The sequence below is a fragment of the Capra hircus genome, chromosome 24 (genome assembly GCF_001704415.2).
Source record: "Capra hircus breed San Clemente chromosome 24, ASM170441v1, whole genome shotgun sequence".
Lineage (NCBI taxonomy): Eukaryota > Metazoa > Chordata > Mammalia > Artiodactyla > Bovidae > Capra > Capra hircus.
The window spans coordinates 31,058,390-31,074,684 of NC_030831.1; the positions used below are offsets into that span (position 1 = coordinate 31,058,390).

At 37.4% G+C, this 16,295-nt stretch overlaps 1 protein-coding gene across 2 annotated transcripts in view; it reads left to right on the top strand.

Moving 5' to 3' along the window:
• Nucleotides 1–15,506, top strand: part of SS18 (SS18, nBAF chromatin remodeling complex subunit) — a 71,925-nt gene extending 56,419 nt beyond the window's left edge. For both annotated transcript variants that reach the window (XM_018039665.1, XM_018039664.1), the window contains 2 exons: nucleotides 4,327–4,460; nucleotides 13,742–15,506. In XM_018039665.1, coding sequence (XP_017895154.1) covers nucleotides 4,327–4,460; nucleotides 13,742–13,768 — 161 coding nt within the window. In that variant the 3' untranslated portion in view covers nucleotides 13,769–15,506. The remainder of the gene's footprint in view (nucleotides 1–4,326; nucleotides 4,461–13,741) is intronic.

The window sequence follows — 16,295 nt, forward strand, 5'->3', positions numbered from 1 at the left end:
TTTGAAAATTCACAGCTTTAGCTCAGTCTACTCGTGCAGTGTCTCTTTAAAAAGTTCTTAAAACTAGTAGTCTGTTTAAGAAAAAGCATAAACTGGAGATGGCTCATTGACCACAGGTAAGGTATAGAAAGTCATTTGAAATGAATTCATTAATTAATGAATTCCTAAACCTGTTTGACATTCATGACCAGCCAGTAGCTTTGCGTGTGCTTAGAAAACTGATGAGTTGGGTGATTACTAACAGTATCTACATAATCTGCTTGGCAAATTCATTTCCAAAACTAATGACTGTTACCATGAAAAGTAACATTGATGTTTTAGTGTACAAATGAGGTCCATTTGGAATGCCTAGAGAAAATGTTTTTGTCATGCCCTATTAAAATAGTTGTGTACACTTCCATAGGGGTATGTTTATTGCAGGTATGTATCTTACAGAGTTTGGAGGAAGTATAGCCATCTTTTCTTATTGTATTCTCACTGTAGTATTTACTAGTTGGCTATCTATTAGATAGGGAGTGGGGAATGATACAGACCTGATATCTCAGTCTTAATTATCTATGACTACTTGAGATACAGGAAAATATGGTTCCTATAATAGGAGATATAGCTGCTTAATTAGATATCATCTTTTGCTAACAGGGTCTCTTTGTTTACATCAATATGTCTAGATGACTGTGGCTCAGATCATGAGCTAGCTTCCTATTGCAATATTCAGGCTTAAATTGAAGAAAGTAGGGGAAACCACCAGGCCATTCAGGTATGACCTCAGTCAAATCCCTTATGATTATACAGTGGAGGTGACAAATAAATTCAAGGGATTAGATCTGGTAGACAGAGTATCTGAAGAGCTATGGACGGAGGTTTGTAATGTGGTACAAGAAGCAGTGACCAAAACCATCCCCAAGAAAAAGAAATGCAAGAAGGCAAAGTAGTTATCTGAAGAGGCTTAACAAATAGCTGAGGAAGGAAGAGAAGTGAAAGGCAAGGCAGAAAGGGAAACATACACTCAACTGAATGCAGAGTTCCAGAGAATAGCAAAGAGAGATTAGAAACCCTTAAATGAACTAGCAGAGAGATAAAGGAAAATAATTGAAAGGGAAAGACTAGAGTTCTCTTCAAGAAAATTGGCGCTAACGGGACATTTATGCAGGGATGCACATGATAGAGGACAGAAGTGGTAAGGACCTAACAGAAGCAGAAGAGACTAAGGAGAGGTAGCAAGAACACACAGAAGAATTAAACAAAAAGGTCTTAGTTACCCAGATAACTACGATGATGTCGCTCACCTAGAGCCATCCTGGAGTGTGAAGTCAGGTGAGCCTGATAAAGCATTACTATGAACAAAGCTAGTGGAGGTGATGAAATTCTAGCTGAGCTATTTAAAATCTTAAAAGATGATGCTGTTAAAATGCTGCACTCAATATGTCAGCAACTTGGAAAAACTCAGCAGTAGCCACAGGACTAAAAAAGGTCAATTTTCATTCCAGTGCCAAAGAATGTCCAAACTATCATATAATTGTGCTCATTTCACATTCTAGCAAGGATATGTGCAAAATCCTTCAAGCTAAGTTTCAGCAGTATGTGAACTGAGAACTTCCAGATGCACAAGATGGTTTTCAAAGAGGCAGAGGAAGCAGAGATCAAATTGTCACCCTTTGTTCGATCATGGAGAAAGCAAGAAAATTCCAGAAAATCATCTACTTCTGCTTCATTGACTATGCTGAAGCCTTCTGTGGATCTTAACACACTGTGGAAAATTCTTAAAAGAGATGAGAATGCCAGATCACCTTAGCTGTCTCCTGAGAAACCTGTATATGTGGGTCAAGAAGCAACAGTTAGAACCGGACAAAGAATGACCTGTTCAGAATTGGGAAAAGAGTACATCAAGGCTGTATATTATCACTCTGCTTATTTAACTTATATGCAAAATGTAGGACTAGATGAATCAACAAGCTGGAATCAAGATTGCCAGGAGAAATACCAACGACCTCAGATACGCTGATGATACCACTCTAATGGCAGAAAGTGAAGAACTAAAAAGCTTCTTAATGAGGATGAAAGAGGAGAATGAAAAGTTGACTTGAAACACAACATTAAAAAAAAACTAAGATCATGGCATCTGGTCCCATCACTTCATGGCAAATAGAAGGGGAAAAGTAGCAGTGATGGATTTTATTTTCTTGGGCTCCAAAATCACTGTGAACGGTGACTGCAACCGTGAAATTAAAATATACTTGCTCCTTAGAAGGAAAGCTGTGACAGACCTGGACAGTGTATTAAAAAAGCAGAGATATCACTTTGCCGACGAAGGTCCGTATAGTTGAGAATATCATTTTTCCAGTAGTTGTGTGCAGATGTGAGAGTTGGACCATAAAGAAGGCTGAGCACCGAAAAATCGATGCTTTCGAACTGTGGTGCTGGAGATGACTCTTGAGAGTCCCTTGGACTGCAAGATCAAACCAGCCAATCGTAAAAAATCAACCCTGAATATTCAATGGAAGGACTGATGCTGAAGCTCCAATACTTTGGCCACCTGATACTAAGAGCTGACTCATTAGACAAGACTCTGACGCTGGGAAAGATTGAAGGCAAAAGGAGAAGGGGGCAACAGAAGATTAGATTGTTAGATACCATCACTGACTCAATGGACATGAATTTGAGCAAACTCTGGGAGATAGTAGAGGACAGAGGAACCTGGCATGCTGCAGTTTATGGGGTCACAAAGAGTCGGACCTAACTTAGCGACTAAACAACAACAAAACGTCTTACTCTTTTTATTCATTGATTTAAACTCTGCTGTTATTATGGGCACCTCTTTCCACCTGTGATAGCAAATCTGAGAACCAGAATCAGGCTAAAATTCTCTCGCACCTTCGCAAATAAGCACTGAAATTTCAGGCAAGTATTGGAAGTTAGGTATTGATCAGTTCTAGTTCCCTAATTCCAAATATGTCTTTAGAAATATTCCATGTATTTCTTGTCTTTTTGAAGGGATATTCTTACTACTCTCAAATGGCATTTCCAATTCATGACCATTGAACATTTGTACATTAAATAAATAGAGTATTCTGGTTTTATTGTGTTCATATGAAAACAAATGTTACATAGATCAGTCAGGTAAGTTTATTGAGTTAGAAATATTTTCAGTGGAAAGGTTAAATGCTTTTCTGTCTGACGCTGGGGAAATGTTCCCACTTTGCTTATCTGTAGGTTTTAGTTGTCAAACTTCATGCTAATAGAAAATTTAGTTTTAATAATTAGGTGCATAATAATTAAATAGTCAAAAGAGTAAACTGATGGAATTTATTTAAGCTTGAAAATTTATTCTGTTTGACATTCCTCTATAATCAGTGTTTTCTGTGACAGGTTTTAAATGGCTGTGATTGAAAACATGTAAGCAGGAAAGCACTTCAGCTTATGCTTTATAAAGCATTCTTGACAATAGACAGTAGTAGAATTTACAAAATAGACATATTTGTTTGGCAAGCCAAATTAGTCCCTTGTCTCTCTCTGGACGTTGAAATCATTCACTTATATGTGTTAAATATTAAAGGTGATGGGTACACAGAGGGTAACTTTTGAATCATGTTTTTTCACATGCAATCTGTGGCTTTTCAAGTCTTTTTTAGATTCTGTTTGTCAGTATAGAGCATAAAGCTTTCTTTTGGTGATTGTGAATGTAAATCTGAAATTTACATGTAAAATCATTCTTTGTGATTCTTCTAGTGATTGCAAGCGTAAATGTTGAGTTATACAGCTGCAACCATCACTGATTTCCAAACTTTAATTAGAAATTTCTTCAGTATTTTAATTTGAATCTACTTCTTGCTTTTTTCTTTTACCCCTTGCTTATACTGGTTAACTTTCTAATAGAAATACAGATGAGTTTCCTTAACATCATGTGCTTTACAACTCCCAAGTCTCTTACTCATTTTGACATATGAAATTTTAATGGCTAACACATAGCTTAATAGTTATACTGAATCAAAGCATCTTGGTACATGGTAGTATCTTTACAGTATTTTTTTGTAATTTATTTTTAATTGAAGGATAATTGCTCTATAATATTGTGTTGGTTTCTGCCAAATGTCAGCATGAATCAGCCATAAGTATACCTATGTCCCCTCCCTCTTGAACCTAACAGTATTTTTACTTATAAATTTTGGAATTTATTTCAAAAAGCATTTGAGAAGAATCAAGATAGCAAACTATTCTTTTGAGTTTAAAAATGAGAACATAGTAACATCTAATTCTAAACCCTTTCTAGAATTCTAGGAACTTGCTATATTTTCTTCTGGAGTTTTATTTGTGTTAATTATTTTGCAGGTCCTTCACAGGGTGGCCCAGGTCCTCAGTATCCTAACTACCCACAGGGACAAGGTCAGCAATATGGGGGTTACAGACCAGCACAGCCTGGACCCCCACAGCCGCCGCAGCAGAGGCCTTATGGGTACGACCAGGTAAGTTACTTGGCCAGCTGTATGGCTGCCCCATTGTGTGCTCACTCTTGATTAGCTTAAATGTTTTTCGTTTTTCCCTCCTCTTGTTTATAGCATGAGTTAACCAAAAAAAAGTATGTTCTCTTGAGTCTTTTTCATAGAATGCTAGCACAGTCAATGGCAACCCACTCCAGTACTCTTGTCTGGAAAATCCCATGGACTGAGGATCCTGGTAGGCTGCAGTCCATGAGGTCGCTAAGAGTCAGACACGACTGAGCAACTTCACTTTCACTTTTCACTTTCATGCATTGGAGAAGGAAATGGCAACCCACTCCAGTGTTCTTGCCTGGAGATTCCCAGGGACGGGGGAGCCTGGTGGGCTGCCGTCTATGGGGTCACACAGAGTTGGACACGACTGAAGCGACTTAGCAACAGCAGCAGCAGCATAGTTAATCATGGTTACTGTAGCATATAAAACATGGCATTCTCCAGGCACCAGCATTCATTCATTTTCATTCATTTATAGTCTCTCTCTCTAGTCTTTACCCTGCAGGCATGCTTCCCTTAGCCCTTGCAAACATTATTCTGTATTCTAAACCCCTTGGTTTTTCTCATTTCCCTCCTGTTTATTGTTCAAGACTACTCAAGACTTGACCTGTTGAAATGTGGAGTCCATCTGAGTCAGTGCTCTCCCTGGCTCTCAGCTTCATGTCAGCATATTCACTCCACTTCCTTAGCAGCCACGATGTCCTTTCTCTTTCAATTCATACTCATAACCTTCCTCTGCTGCCTCCTATACCCATATCCATTATGTCAGATATTAATAATCTTTCTTTCTCCCCTGTTATCTTTCCTTCTGCTTCCTTCAGATAAGTATAAGTGTATCTCATCCTATGATGTCTGTATTCTCTTAAACCTTCTTTTCATCAGTAAATTGCTCAGGCTTAATAATCCTGTGCCACAGTCATTGTTTTATGAATCTTCTCATACAAGCTCTAAATTATTAAGATGATTTATTACATTGGCAGGGTTTTTTTTTTTTCTTTTATTGATTTCAGGTTTGTTTAATGTCTTTACAGCGAGGAGAATCTGATCTGTTCACCACTTAAGCTGCCTAAAATACATTACTTTTTAATGCTAGGGTTACAGGACCAATGGGGACGATCTGGTTTGAGGAACAAGTCATATACAATGCCGGTTAGATGCTGAGGCATGAGCAGCCCTTTCGTCAGTGCTCTCTCAAGTGGGCAACCCTCTTGTACTGACACTTCTTAGTTAGGAGGGAAAAATAAAAGGCTGTGGACAGATAAGTAATATTAAAAAGAATGTACTAAGATTAAGTCAAAGGATTAGAGGAAGTTTTATTTAATTGTAAAATAAGTGTTGACTAGTGAGTATTTAAGGACAAGATCCCTGAGCAGATATAATTTAGGCTCATTCTAATCCACGGCTATTGAAAAGTGGTCCTTTACTCCATAATTCAACTAATTTTTATTAATTTCCCGTGTGTGCTGGACACTGTTGTGTCCTAGATGAGTGAAACAGACCTAGTCCTTATGGCTCATGGAGCAACTCTCTCGATCTTCCTTGACCTTACTTTAGCGTTTGACTCGGGTTCCTACTTCCATTCTTAAGTGGTCTTTTTTAGCTTCTACATGACTACTGTTTTGTTCCTCTTAATTTCCAGTGATTCCTTTTCTACTTTCTGCTTGTTTCTCACCTTTCTTTTACCCCATCAGTTTCTTTTATCAGCCCTTGGCTTAGTGTTTTTCTCAGTCTCTATTCCTCCTGTCTTACGTTTTCAGTATCCTTAGCCCACCCTTCTCAACCCAACTCCAGCTCCATTTTTTCAACTGTGTTCAGAACATCTCTCTGGGAGTCTTGACATTTTCTTCAACTTCATTTTCTTCCTGACTCATCATGTTTCTGCATCTCCTAAGCTTATATCATTCATTAAGTAAATGGTTCTTGAGCAACATTTATATGCCAAGATGGGAATATGTTAGGAAAATTAGATCGATATGGACTCTGCATTTGTGTACTTAAGTCTAGGTGGGATACAGACAGGTAAGTAGATGATATGATGTAGTGTGAGAAGGTACTTGTATGAGGGAAGGCAAGATTTTTGTGAAAGGAAGCTCTTAACTCAGATATATATTCCTTGGGAAGTATAAGTGCAGGAGCCCAAGGCTGAGAAGATATTAGCCAGCTTGTTGTAGAGAACAGATGGGTATTTTCGTGAGAAAGTGCACACATGAAGAACTAGTGTTAAGATATGTGGCTCAGTAAAGCAGAAGTGCGGGGAGGAAGAGGCGAAAGGGTGGAGAGAGAAATTAGGGCCAGGTTAGGAGGACTCTTGTAAGCCGTACAGGGGAGCTTGGTCTTTTGGTGTGGGTCAACCAGATTGCATTCTCACCAGCAGTGAATGGGAGTTCCTGTCACTCTGCACGCTCATCAGCATTTGATGTTACCAGTGTTCAGAATTTTGACCATTCTAATAGGTGTGTGGCATATCTCGTTGTTTTATTTTGCATTTCTCCAATGACATATTATATAGACATCCTTTCATGTGCTCATTTGCCATCCATATATCTTCTTTGGTGAGGTGTCTTTTCAGGTCTTTGGCCCATTTTTCAGTAGAGTTGTTTATTTTCTTATTGTTGAGTTGTAAGAGTTCTTTGTATGGTTTAGATAACAGTCTTTATCGTATGTGTCTTTTTTAAGTACTGCTTTGTCTTTTTGACTTTTCTTATTTTTTTGACATTGTCTTTCTCAGAGTAGAAAGTTTTAATTTTAATGAAGTCCAGTTTATGAGTTCTTTCTTTCATGGATCACACCTTTGATATTGTATCTGTAAAGTCACCGCAGAGCTCAAGGTCACCTGTGTTTTCTCTTATGTTGTCTTCTAGGAGCTTTGTTAGTTTTTTATTTTACATTTAGGTCAAGTTCTTACTTAAGTTAATTCTCTGAATTGAGAAAATCTTAGTTGCTAAGATTTGTATCTAGATTCACTTTTTTGTAAGATACGGATGTCCAGTTAACTAGCACCACTTGTTGAACGAGACCACCCTTGCACTATTGTCTTACCTTTGCTCCTTTGCCAAAGGTCAGTTGACTGTATCTCAGTGGATCTATTTCTGGGCTCTCTATTCACTTCCCTCTATCTATTTTTCTATTCTTTTACCAATTTCACATTGTCTTAATTGCTGTAGCTTGATAGTAAGTCTTGAAGTTGAACATTGTCAGTCTTTGTTCATCTCCTCTATTATTCTGTGGTTATTCTGGGTCTTCTGCCACTCCATTTAAATTTTATAATTATATTGTCAGTATCCAAAAATAACTTGCTAAGATTTTGGTTGGAATTGGGTTGAATCTTTAGGTCAAGTTAGGAAGAACTCCTGTATCTCAACAATACTGGGTTTGCTATCCATGAACATGGAACATCTCTACATTTATTAAGTTCTTTGATTTCTTTTATTACTTTTTAAGTTTTCCTTATACAGTTCTATGTATATTTTATTAGATTTATACCTAAGAGTTTAACTTGTGGGGGAGAATTCTTATGTAGATGGTATTGTTTTTAATTTCAAATTCCTCTTGCTCATTGTGATAGCTTAGGGTGAATGGTGTGAGATTTATGATCTCCGAAGATGTAGCTTTAGGACCAGAGACCATACTTCATGATGCAAGAGCTTTTGTGTAGCAGAGCTTTATTAAAGTATAAAAAGGGACAGAGAAAGCTTCTGACACAGACATCAGAAGGGGGATGGAGAGTGGCCCTCTCATGAATGTTAGCAAGGGAGTTATATACTTTTCTAATTGGTTATTACAGTAAATCAAAAGAATGTCTCAAGTTGTAAAAATTTTACCAGACCCACTCCCACAGTAAGATAATAGGATTAGAACTTAACAACAGAAAGATTTTACCAGACTCACTCCCATATTATACATTCTAAGATACCAGGATTAGTCAGATTTTCAGGAAGGAGAAACTGTTCTCAGGAAGGATATGTTGTTATATAATCCTTAGTACAGAGTTTAAACCGAGCTGTTTGTTGTGTAATCATCAGTTCCAGGCTTAAAGAAAAAAATGTTTTATGACTCAGACTAAGGAATATAGAGGGGAAAAAAGACATTTGTCCTTTCCTTCTCCTTGAGAATTCCAGACTCCTCTCTCCTCCTCAGGGACCCTGGACTTCTTATCAACCTGCCTAGCAATTGACTCTCTCAGTTGCTAGTGTATAGGGGAATTTTCTGTGTTAACCTTGTATCCTGCAACCTTGCTTATTAGTTTCAGGAGGTTTTTTTTATTGTTTGATTCTTTGGGATTTTCTCCCGAGTCAGTCATGTCATCTGCAAACAAAGACAGTTTTATTTCTTCTTTTCCAATTAGAGTATCTTTATTTCTTTTTCTAATTGCATAAGCTAGGAATTTTAGTACAGTGTTGAGAAAGAGTGGTGTGAGGGGACATCTCTGCTTTGTTCTTGATCTTAGCAGGAAAGTTTCATTAGATCTTAGCAGGAAAGTTTCATTAAATACTATGTTAGATGCTTTTATTTCTACCATAGCATTTATCTCCATGTGACACATTATGTAGTTATTGTTTATTATCATACTCTCTTCCCCTAGACTGTCAGTTCTTTAACGACTTCACCATGTCTGTTTTTATCACTGTTGAGTCTCCACCATCTAGTGGAACACATTGCTGCTGTTATTGTTCGGTTGCTCAGATGTGTCCAGCTCTTTGTGACCGCATGGACTGCAGCACGCCAGGCTTCCCTGTCCTTCACTGTCTCCTGGAGCTTGCTCAAACTCATGTCCATTGAGTCTGTGATGCCATCCAGCCATCTTGTCCTCTTGTCCTCCCCTTCTCCTCCTGCCCCAATCTTGCCCAGCATTGGGTTCTTTTCCAGTGAGTTGGCTCTTCTTATAAGGTGGCCAGAGTATTAGAGCTTCAGCTTCAGCATCAGTCCCTCCGATGAATATTCAGGATTAATTTCCTTTAGGATTGACTGGTTTGATCTCCTTGCAATCCAAGGGATTCTCAAGAGTCTTCTCCAGTACCAGAATTCAGAAGCATTAGTTCTTTGGTGCTCAGCTTTCTTTATGGTCCAACTCTCACATTCATACATGACTACTGGAAAAGCCATAGTTTTGACTGTATGGACCTTTGTTGGCAAAGTAGTGTCTCTACTTTTTAATATGCTGTCTAGGTTTGTCATAGCTTTTCTTCCAGGGAACACATTGAGTAGTCAGTAGATATGGTGAGTGAACATATAAGGCCTTCACTTCCTAAATCTGAATGGTGATCATAAGAATTAAGAAACCCCTAAAAAGTATTTTGACAGTAAATTTAAGACCTTTACAGGATTTAGGTGAGTGAAAAAAAAACATTTAAAGGTGGTTGATATTACTCAGCTATTGTTCAGTCTAGGGACTCTCACACCATACACTCTCTAGAAAATCTCATTTACTCACAGGGTTTCAATTTATCGTGCTGTTGACTGTCAAATCTCTATTTCTAGTCTGACCTTCTCTTCTGAGCATCAGGTGCCTAGTAGTCATCTGCAGTGAGAAATAGCATATCAGTGACATATAACCAAAGCATTCATAATCTCTGTGCCACACATTTCTCCTTTCTGTGTTGTCTGTCAGAGAGGTACTGTTGCCAAGTTAGAAAGCCATGTGCCACGTTTGGTACTTACGTCTTTCTCCATCTCCCTCTCTCCATCTAGTAAATGACAAAATCTTGTTAGCCTGATCTCCTTCAACATTCTTGTATCCATCCACTTCAAAAAGTGCCTTATCTTTGTTTAGACCATTAATGTGTCCTAACTTCGTCACAGGATGAAGGATTCTCCCTTGCTATCTTCTTGCATCCTTTCCCACTCATTCTTTACTCTAGTCAGAGGAATTTTGTAATTTAAAAAAGGAAAAGAAAAATTGAAGAAGCAAAGAGAGCGATGCTATGCTGAGGCTTAGAGAGTAGAAGTGATTGACCCAGGATAACAGAGGTGAGAAGTGGTTGAGCTGGGTGGTAAGTCCTGAGTAACTAGAGACCCAGTGACCAGACCCTTCCCTGTACCAGGCTGCCTCCAGCCACACCAGCTGTGTGCAGAGCATCTTCATGCTCTTCTTCTTGAATAACTTTCTGAAGCAGGAATTATAATTATCCTCATTTGTCAGATGAGAAAATCAAGAAAGGGAAGGAAGGTAACTGGCCCCATGGACAAGAAACTGTTAAGCAGGAGAGTTAAAACTAGAAATAGATTTCCAGCTCCAAAAGCCTTGCTCTTAACTCTAGAATTTGCTGATGGTTGCAGATATACAGCATTTGGGGGCACTTGTTATCCTAGTGAAGTGATTAAGTCTAGATCAAGTTACTTAAATTTTCAGGGCTTCAGTTTCTTCATCTATAAAATGGAGATAATGTATACTGCATAGGTAACAGATGAACACAAAGCACTTACGGCATTTGCCATATGGTAAGACAGAGGATGTTACTGAGAGATATTAACAGTTAGCTGTGATTGATATTAGACTTCTTACAGACTTCAAGCTGTGTGTTACCAAATAATCAATAGCTTCTACTCCTTATTATTGTACATTCCTTTTTATTTTCCAGTTCCCTAAGCGTTTTTTAACCATTTTTTCTCCACCTTTGCTTTAGCTGTGTCTCCTATTTGAATTGCCCCTTTTTTCTTTTCTCTGCTATTCAGATTTTACTATTTTCTTAAGTTTCAATAATTTTCAAATTATTTTAGTTGTGTTAACCTTTTCCTTAGGGTTACCTAACCTTAACCTTAGGGTTCTGAACGCTTATAGAACTTGTTCTGTAAATACACTTTATTTGTAAATCTTATTTTCCCCATTTTTCAGATTTCTTACAGTGATGAGCATAGAATATTTGCTCAGTAAATGTTTGTAATTGCTTGAATATCATAATTGGCATACATTATTGAAGAAGTCTTATGTGTCAGGCACTCACCAATACTTGGGGACTAAGAATGGATAAGACCTAGTCCCTATCATTAATTCATACTATAGTAGATAGATTATAAGTTCTGTTTAGATAGCACATCAGTTTTTACCTCTGTTCTGCATTCACATCATTCCAAATATGTGCCACTTGCTTTCATCATTACTATCTCATTATATACATTCACTAGGAGAGCGTTTTCTTCCAGCATTAAGACTTGCTTATTTCTAATTTTTTTTGTAATTTTTGAAAGCGCTTTCTCATGCCCTCGCTTATTTGAGTGTCCTAGCAAACAAATGAGGTATAGAACTCATGTAACCTTAAACAAAAAATTGAGATCCAGAGATGAATATGTTACGGCCCCCACCTTATAGGTGAAGAATCTGCATCTCAAAAAATTAACGATAGAGTTGGGACTTAAACTTAGTATTTAGATAATTTTATAGTTGAATAGCAAGTTCCTGTATGCTAAGCATTTCTTATTTTAAACTTTGTACTGTAGGAGTTTTTGTGCTTCCCTGGTGGCTCAGACAGTAAAGAATCCACCTGCAGTGCAGAAGACCTGGGTTTGATCCCTGGGTTGGGAAAATCCCCTGGAGGAGGGCATGCCAACCCACTCCAGTATTCTTGCCTGGAGAATCCCCATGGACACATGGGGTTGCAAAGAGTTGAACACAACTGAACGACTAAGCACAGCACATAGGAATTTTTAAACAAAGACAGCAAAGAACCTCGTGAATCCCTGTGTACCCACAAACCAACTTCAACAATTATCAACATTTTACCAATGTTTTGTATACTTCCCATCCTATTTTATTGAGTATTTTAAAGCAAATCCTACCTATAAATGTTTCTTTTTATAATTTTATTTTTTTAAATGGCCTGTGTAGTTTTTGGCTGTGCTGAGTCTTCATTGCTGTGCGGGGTTTTCTCTAGTTGTGGCAAGTGGGGCTGCTCTTTGTGGTGCGTGGGCTTCTCATTGCAGGGGCTTCTCTTGTTGCAGAGCATGGCCTCAGTAGTTGTGGCCCACGGGCTTAGTAGCTCCCTGGCATGTGGGATCTTCCCAGAGCAGGGATCAAACCCGTGTCCCCTGCATTGGCAGTTGGATTCTTAACCACTGGACCACCTGGGAAGCCCTACACATATTTTAAGATGAGCTCTGACTTTAAATCTTTCTGAATATAATTATGTAAAATATATCAATATTTTAAAAACCTTAATTCTATTTATAGAATTATATTGTATATATATATATATCTATTCTATCTATATATCTGCTTAGATATAGTGGTATTCAGCAGATGTTCAAGTATATCTACTTCTATGGAAGTGTAAACTTTTAGGGTACTACTTCTTACGGTATAGGAGGATTTCAACTCTGGAATACTTTCTTGATATAAAATAATTAATATGACTTAGAGGGGGATATTTAGCCAGAGGAAGCAGCTGATTATGTGCTTCCAGTGAATACTGTTTTTGGAAAATAAGTGCTTTTATGAGCATCTCTTTAAAGCACATTTAAGAAATTTCATTAAAGTAAATTTTTTTCTGGTCTCTCTTTCCTTCTACCTTTCTTTTTTGGAGAAAAAGATTTTCCTTCTCTTTTCTGAAAACCTGCTCTAACAGTTGTATACTGGACATTGTGTACCTCCCTTGTAGAATGTCTCTATTTCATTCATTACCTCTTTTATGTCTGTACTTTATTTTCTTTCCCTTCCTGTCCGCCTACAGCCCCTTCAAACCTACCTTATTGAAAGCAACAAAGGCAGAACAGTCTTTCTTTGATTTTATGTACCAGCTGCCTACCTGGATATGTCTGCTGATACCTCACTGGCCTCAGGGAAAGGCCCAAATTCTATAGACAGGCTATAAGGTTCTTTTACCCTTATCTCCCAGGTATCTCTTCATCCTTGCTACTTATCCTAACTTGGTGTTAATAAGTTAATAACATAAGTTATTATAATAATCCAAACAGTTACAGACTTCGTATATTAGCACATAATTTATACACTGATATACACCATGTCAGAGTTTAGAGCTAGAACTTCTCACTCATTCCTGATCAGTTCATCAAAATTCACCAGAAACTTAAATTCTCATTATGTGCTGTTCTAGGCTCAAAGACTTGGAAATCCATTTGCAGCTGAATGTGATGTCAGAAAAAAATCAGAGATACTATATACCTAAATAGAGAACAGTTTCTGTATGTTTTGAAAGTAGCTGCTTTTGCTGCAAGACAGTGTAAAGACTGACTTGTGATTTTCTGTGCAAACTATTATGGTCAAATGATCATCTAATTACATTTTAAAATTTATCTTTTAGGGGCAGTATGGAAACTACCAGCAGTGAAGAGTATTTCCATTCCAGTAGCCAGAATCTACTAGCAGTCATATTGTCGCCTCAGCACTGTGGACACCTTCCTGTGAAGAGACCCTTCCATTCCATCTAGTTTTTGGAAAAACCTTGTGGATAAGCGGCTGTTTCATCCGTAAGCAGCCTGTGTGGCTTAGTTATAAAAAGGCTTTAGTAGCTCAAAAATACTCTTGATTTCACATGTCTACTCTAGATGGCAACATTGGACAGAAAATACAATGACATACCCAATTTGCAATGATTTCGGAACTGCGTTTCAAACGGACTGTTACAGACTGAAAGGTGTGAACAGCTTTGTATGTTTATGAAGGTTAAGGGAATTTAATACTTTTCCATAGATTCTTTTGTAAGGGGAAGAGGGAAATGTACACTTTTTACAGCAGCAATATTTTGTATATTATGTTTATTTCATGTGGTGAATATGCAAGGCGGTACACTACGCGCTGGGCAGAATCAGAACTCCTCTGTCAGTGGGGATGGGAGCACGTTGGATGCTTGATTGTGCTGGTCTGAACATGGTGTTCTGTGAAGCTGAAGGTGTTGGGGAAGACAACGCTCCCATGTGTCCCCTACTAGGTTCTTCAGAGGACACTCAGACCCCTTTTTTGTCTTAGGTAATCAGGGGCACTGTGGTACAGTTTTGAGTAAAAAGGCGTTTTTTAAAGAAGCTTTCCAGTTTTGTGGACAAAAACCTTTTTTATAAAAGATCATTTATAATTCTGTTTTAAAATGTGAGGCAATAAGAATTACTTCATGTGGGATCTGAAGAATCTTGGTTAACAGTTTCATGTAAGTCCTCTCCTAAAACAGCAATAACTGAACCTGAAAGTTTTGATTTTACCTTGTTTGACTAATCACTAGTAAGTAATATCAGAACATTTTATAAATGATATCAAAGAAGAGTCAACAATGATGCATTTTATTTTTTAACATGAGAAGGATAATTGGTTTCTATAATAAGAATAGTTCAGGAGACTTTATAAACCTTCCTTTCAACTTTTCTTGACTGGAAATAATGCCATTTATAAAGGAATACTTTTACGTTTTCCCCTTTTTTATGTTGGTTACTAGAACACAGAGATGTTTAGGAAAATGCTTGCTGATGAGGTTTATTCTGATCTATATTAAAAGCATAGAGGTTGCATTTCAGATCACTCCTGTTTTATTAGCATGGTCTATTTAATCATACTTGAGACTGTCCTGTGCCTGATTTGAGCTGAGTTCAGGGATTTTGCATTGGGCAGGAAATCATGCATTGAGAAGTTTATAACCACAATTATTTAAGCGTAATCTGAAAATATCTAGCCCAAAGGTAAGTTGCTATTTTCATCACAGTTGCCTGTGCCCAGGGAATAAGGTATATTCTTTATAATTGGATTGTTTTTTCCCACTTACAGCTGGAAACAAAACAGAAGGGGTGCCATAAATTCGAAAAAGCAGAATGTACTGTTCTCAACACACTGTAACCAAAAGGAGAAATTTTAATGTGTCTCCTTGTGTATGAAAGAGAGTGTGCGCGTGTAAGGTCTGAATAAGGCTTTTTCCAACATGGTCAGTAGAAAATGGACATCAAGTTTGAACAGATAAAGCATGGACAGCCTTATTGTGACTGAAATGCTTTTAGGTTCTGTGCCAATTTTCCACCACTGTGTACTTTGTTGCTATTTAAAACTGTATCAACTCTAACAGAAGAATAAATTATTTGTGATTTTAATTTTCTCGTTTGTTTTTTTAAATTAGATCTCTTTGACTCTCTTGTTCTATCTGGAGACTCTGCTGTGGGTTTTTTATATAAGTTAGTCTACTATAAGCAGACTATATTTGTATTCTAGGACTATCGAAATTCTCTTGTCATGCCCAAGTTAATTAGAATTAACTGTTCAGTAATCAGCATGTTGTGTGGGCTGTTTGTTATGGAATTCTTTCTCTGAAAATGAAGTCCATGAGGCTATAATCAAGATGACTGAATTAGATAAATGAGTTGAGGAGACGAAATTGTGCTGAACCCAACCTGGTGTAGATATGTTATCTCATTTGAAATAAGCTCAACTGACATTAAGAAATAATTTGTCTTGCCAACCCATCTTCTGTTGTCTTATTCTCCTTTTAATGGAAACTAAAATTGCAATTTTAATAAGCAGAATTTCCTCCAGGACTTTCTTCCTAGAGACTACCACATTTGCAAGGTTTAATTGTTTTATAACAGTCCTGTTTCGTAGAAGTTTTTAATTGGTGGTGACAAAAATTACCTTACTCCTTTGATACCTGGTAAGCTGAATAACTTTACCAGTAGCTTTCTACCAAGTTTGACATCACCATATAGACCATATATTCTAAAACTGGAAATTTCATTTTAGCAAAATGGATTATTATGAAGAAATATCATACCATCCCATGAAATTCCAGAAGCAAAACATTACTAAGAAGAGCAGGGCAGTTATTGATCACGTTTAAACATATTTAACTGTGCTAGTTTAGGCATTTGAAAACATGTTAGTATTCT